Here is a 5,930-nt window from a genome sequence, read left to right on the forward strand (position 1 = left end):
CACTATTGTAAATATATGCTATTGTAATTTTGATCAGGTGACCATGAAGATGCTGCAAAGGTTGTAAGGATGGACCAGATTAGTTGCAAAACACTTTTTAGTGCTGTTGTAATAGTTTACCAAAGTTATACTATGGTTAATAATAATTTCAACCAGCGAACACAAAAAATTAAGAATACAAAACAGCCTCTTGAAAGAAATTTAATAATATGGTAAGCCAAAACTTGTTTCAGGAAATAACAATACAATCATTTGTTTTCTTATTTTTTAAAAAAAAAACGTTTCATTTGTACAATAAGATTCCTGAGATTTAAATTAAACTAGCTATACTATTGTTATTTTTCCCATTCAAAATTATCTGCATTCTTCTATGCAATTACACATCCTCCTTTCTCTTTAAAAGGGTTCCTGTCTTCAGGAATGCCTTTCACTAGAGGGTCTTCTCCTGATCTTTCTTCAATATAATTTTTAATTTCTTCAGAACACTTAGACACCTTAAGGAAAAAAGAGAAAAGAAAAAAATATTTAAATCTCCTTTGTAAAGGTAGGAAAGATTCCTTTGAGATGCAGAGTTTATGAAACTGAGGAAGAGAAAGAAGAACTGTTGCCTTGTTATGTATCATAACAAGCATAACTTGGTGTTTATGGAATACCTTGCAAAATGTTTATAATGAATTGTTGCATAATAAACAGCATTCTTTTTCCCATTTGCTGGATAAAACTCTCTTGCTGTTCTGTAAGGATGGAGATAAGCAGTATTTTTCCATACAAGGACAGCCTAAAACTATATACCGGTAAACTTTGTCTGCAATTATTCAGGTGCCTGGCAATAACTGTTGGACTAGATGACCTCCAAGGTCCCTTCCAACTTTATTATTATTATTATATATAGTATATGTAGCATGATGTACAAAGATGTGGTAGGGTAGTCTACAATATTAAAAGTCCAAGACATTTTGATATTTGAAAAACAAGACTTGGAAACTGAAATATTGTGAATTTGCAAACAAGGACGATATAAAAATCGGATAATACTCTCTGTAGAGGCATTCCTAGTTAAAATTCTAATTATGGGGTTTTGGCATGTTGTCAATATATACTGTACATAATATGGAAGATTCCAGTTCAAGAAGTGCCATACAGAATTGAGGTCACTGAAACACCATATTTGCATTAAATATATAAATTAAATAGAAATTAAATGGAAGAATAGAAATTCCTGGCATAATATAATCATTACTATATGAACTGTAGCTATTCTAAAAAAATTATTTATAATGACTTCACTTAAGACTGAAAAGATATCTATATAATGTATGAAGGTGCCTTAAGAGCCTTGGTGGAGCAGTGGGCTAATGCCTCCTTAAGTAACACCAGCTGCCTGCAATTAGTGCAGGTTCGCATCCCACCAGGCTCTAGGTTGACTCAGCCTTCCATCCTTCCGAGGTAGGTAAAATGAGGACCCAGATTGTTGGGGGCAATAAGCTGACTTTGTAATAATGCCACTTGGGGGCCCCCGAAAGCCCTAATAAGCAGGTATATACATAGAATGAAGGCTATTGCTAAGCACATGTTGCTTTAGATTCTAAGCCGCCCTGAGTCTTCGGAGAAGGGCAGGATATAAATGGGATATTTAAAAAAATCAACTTCGTTCAATTCAGATCCACCAATGGAAACACTTGGATAATCTTTTATTTGAAAAACAAATTGAGAAGAATGAGTCTGCTTGATAAAGCATCTGAGAAAAAAAATCATTTGTTCAAAAAGCTCAGGGAAAATAGTTATTTTATCAGGACTAGCAGTATTATATTTCTTTTATAAAGGGTAACATAAATACAGTTCAAGTTTACCAGAAGTTTAAAGGACATGTTTTAGAATTGTTTATTGTAGAAAGTATTTGTATATAGTTCTATTTCTTCTTTTAAAATCCTTAATTAACAAAAAAGGCAAGTATTGTCTGCTTTCTTATTTAAGTACCAAATTTCCTGCCCATCAGATTTTTTTGTTCTTGTAAGGTATTTTGATTAAAAACATTTAGGTAAAGTCTTTTTGTTTATCACAGCTAAATAAGGTAGGTACCCAATTCTAGTGTCATGTATTTTAGCAATTAATCTGGGCACCAATAGATTATGCAGGCATTCTTAGAATATAAAGTCACAGTTTAGCACTTTTGTTAGAAGTATGTTCACCTGTTTAAGAAAAAAAGAAAAATGTAATTTGCCAGTCAGTGCAATATTTTGGGTTCTATATTATGTTGTTCCTTTTAGCCATCTGACTTAGCATGTTCTGCATTTGAATTTATATAAAATACTTTGTGTCGTTGTTAGGGTCTAATCCTGGCCACCATATTCAGAGTTGAACCAACTTTTGGGAGTCTTAAGTACAGTTTCCCAGCTGACCTATTGAATAGGTTGGATGATATCAATGGAAAAGTCTTCACAATTAGAGGAGATCTATGCCCCCAAACATTTTTAGACAATACTTAAAGACATACTCTACTCTGTTTAAATAAATAATAAATCTCAGTTCATATAAGAATTTATGGGATAATGTTCCAAGATCAAACTGCTGGTTTGATTGCTTTTTAAATGCTTATTGTTATTTATTTAAATATTCTGTGTAGATGTTTAAATTTTATTGCTAATGTTTTTAAAAATTTGGATATATATATATATATATATATATATATATATATATAGAGAGAGAGAGAGAGAGAGAGAGAAAGAAAGAAAGAGAAAGAGAAAGGGGAGAACTAAGGTTTCTTCTGGAGAAGAATGAATACATATACGTCAAATCAAAATAATATTTAAAATGAATGCATAATATGCTGTTAAGATAAATGTGTTTCTTTTAATTGGAGAAATAGAATCTTTACTATCTCAATATAAAGCAGATTTTTTTTACTTGGAATTATGGCTAGCTTTATAAATAGCAGTTGGGTATCATTCAAAAACAGCACAAATATTAAACACAGTGTTAATATATATTTTAATACATCCTGGTACTTACATTGCCAATGAATTAATTTTAAAAAATTGTCATTTCTGCTAATACACTAACAATGCTATACTTATCTACTTTATTACATGTTCAGGAAATACATAGTTGTCCAGTTTTCTGAAAACAATTCCCCTAGTCAGGTAAATGCCTCATTTTTATGTCATGGAAATTATCTATCATAGTAATCACAATTCTGAATACTGCTAAGAAAGCTTTTTTTCCCCTTTGACCATTCATTTCTTTCATGCTGTTCTATAACTTGGCTCCTTAAGTCTTATACTTAAGCTATAAAACACCCCAAATTTAATTCACTGCTTTTACAACCCATAATTAGACTTTTCACACTTCTTTCCTTTCCTGATAATTATAGGTTTTCTTTAAGCTGTATATGTGTCATCCATTTTGCCATGAATATTTAACCGACATTGTCCACAGTCAGTCATTCCCAGGCTGCGGTTGGGATTACAGGTAGGAAGGAGAAGCTATTGAGAACCAGTAGAAAGAGCCCAAGGCATTTTGGTCCCTTCCTTCCCAAAAAGTCCCATTCTGGATTGTAAAATATAATACATTAACTATGGACTAGTTATGGGTAAACAAAACAGTCCTATAAATAATGAAAATGCTATCACCAGCAGAATCCTAGGCATTTTAGTGCCCAAAGTAAGAAAATGCTAAAAGTCCCATTCTTGGTTATTAAATATAATAATATATTAAATTGGTTCATCAGCTTTGCTTCTCATAGGCATGGTGAAAGAAAGAAAGAAAGAAAGAAAGAAAGAAAGAAAGAAAGAAAGAAAGAAAGAAAGAAAGAAAGAAAGAAAGAGAAAGAAAAGAAAGAAAGAAAGAAAGAAAGAAAGAAAGAAAGAAAGAAAGAAAGAAAGAAAGAAAGAAAGAAAGAAAGAAAGATGAACAACTCACAAAAGGATAATCTCAGTGAAGGCTGATTGTACTCATTGAGTACAGCCTGCTATCTGAGAATACTATAATGCTACAGTAAGAAATGGATAGAAATAGAGGAATAAGTGAGAGAGGAAGCAAATCAGGAAAATAAAGATGAGCAATCCACTTAACATGTCATGTCTTGTTAGAAGATCCATTCATCATTAACTAACAGATAATTTATCAGGTAATTTAAAAAAGCATTATCAGAATGACATCAATAAAAATAAGAGGACAAAAAGCGACTTGTACATCAAATGTAGCCCTGATATAAAAAACAAAAACAAAAATGCTTCTAATACTTCTAAAAACTAAAGAAACCTGCGACTGTACGTTTTAAGAACTTTTTAGTGCTATCAGGCTGATCTTTTTAACAATGGAATACAATACAAACTATGTCTACTCACTTTACTTAAGAGAGATTGTGGGGTGTAGAGGGGTGAGGTGAAAATTATATTAGTCTAGTAAATCCTGTTTATTCTACCGCTCTGTCAAAAGAAAATGTGCAGTAAATCTACCAGTAGAAAATATTTGCCTCCTTAAGTGAAGCAACTCAGCTCCAATGCATTTATAACCCACATGGAATACATTGCGAAACAGATTTTTTTTCCCAACACATACACACACACAGCCATTGAAAACACTGAAATCCTGTTCTTAAAAGTCAGAACTCAAGAGAAAAACATTAGGGTGAACTACTTACAGGTTGCCTTTCCAATTTGACTTCTTTCCGGAGTTGTTCTACTTCCATTTTCAATTTATCCTTCTCACTTAGATCATCTATGTTGATTGCTGGCATTGCTGGGTTGGAGAAAAAAGAAAGTGTGAGTTTAGTGGTATATCTGTCTGCGTGTGTATGTGTGTGTAAGAAAGTAAAATAAGAGAGTACAGCTGATGAAGGAAAATCCTTACTTTTTGTATGAATTCCTCCTTATTTCTCTAAAGTAGCTGTTTCTTTTTCTGCCAGCTCTCTCAAGCTCCTAGTAACTATTTGAAGGATTTTAATCCATCAGCAGTATTTGCCCAAATCTGATTACGCCACAAAAAGTGCCCCCTCCCCTTCTAGTTTTTATTACTTCAAACCAAAATGAGGCCTTCCACATTCATGGAAAGCCAGCCAATCTTCCTTCATGTGTCTTCATGCCATGCCTAAATTTGCTAAAATAGCTCTAACAGAAAACACAGACATAAGAAGAGCCAGTTCTGGCTACAATGAATTTTGAACTGTTCAGAAATAGGAGAGTTATCATAGAAAAAAAATCCCCTTGAAAAATTTAATCTGGGATTGGCACACCTGTTTACACTACGCAAAGACCTTTGAGTGTAAAATGTCTTCCATCCATGAAGGGAGCATGGAATGAGTTGTGAAGAGTGGCTGAGTGAAGAGAAGAAAGCTATTAGAGGCAGGATGTGTGCCTCTCCTTTTGTTACAATGGAAATACCAACTATTGTGAGAGTTCCACAGGAAACAGGTTTGCTAAGGAAACATCTGGCTGTTTCCCTGTGCCAAGCTGGAGGAGCTAAACAATGGGGGTGTTTGGAAAACTAACACGGGAAAATAGGAAAAGGCAAGCACACAGAAAAGCTTGTCCCTCTAGGCACGTGTCCTATATTACTCATTTAGATGGAAGTTCATTTAAGTGAGTGCCTTATGGAATGCCTTTGGACTTATTTCCAAGGAGGCATATATGAGAAGGTTCTTGTTTCCCACGCTTTTGTATTTACAACACCCAAAATGCTGATTCCAAATTTGTATTTTTGTTGTTGCTGATTGCATAAATTGTTTGCAGGTTACAACATGCAAATGAACTATAATTTGCTGAATTAACCCAAAGTTGGATTAAGTTTGCACATCACTTACATAGACCACTGAACAACATTTTAACGTGTTGTACAAATACCATTGGAGGGTATGCTTTCATGAAGCTGTGAAACCACAGCCCATCCTTCCCCACATTAAGATGAGAGCTAGAATGCCATTACTAAATAAA

The 5,930-nt window shown here is 33.5% G+C and overlaps 1 protein-coding gene across 2 annotated transcripts; it reads right to left on the reverse strand.

Annotated features, from left to right (window-relative positions):
* Nucleotides 1–222: 222 nt before the first annotated feature.
* On the reverse strand, nucleotides 223–5,326 carry LOC310648732 (guanine nucleotide-binding protein G(I)/G(S)/G(O) subunit gamma-11). Of its 2 annotated transcripts, none has more exons than XM_083376750.1 (3): nucleotides 5,234–5,326; nucleotides 4,643–4,740; nucleotides 223–494 (listed from the first exon to the last, which is right to left on the reverse strand). In XM_083376750.1, exons 2-3 carry the CDS (start codon nucleotides 4,736–4,738, stop codon nucleotides 369–371), a joined length of 222 nt encoding a protein of 73 aa, XP_083232876.1. In that variant the 5' UTR covers nucleotides 4,739–4,740; nucleotides 5,234–5,326; the 3' UTR covers nucleotides 223–368. The 2 variants fall into 2 exon arrangements, with proteins under 2 accessions (XP_083232876.1, XP_083232877.1); XM_083376751.1 differs by lacking the exon at nucleotides 5,234–5,326 and adding an exon at nucleotides 4,852–5,217.
* Nucleotides 5,327–5,930: the final 604 nt, after the last annotated feature.

The sequence above is a fragment of the Vipera ursinii genome (assembly GCF_947247035.1).
Source record: "Vipera ursinii genome assembly, chromosome: Z".
NCBI lineage: Eukaryota > Metazoa > Chordata > Lepidosauria > Squamata > Viperidae > Vipera > Vipera ursinii.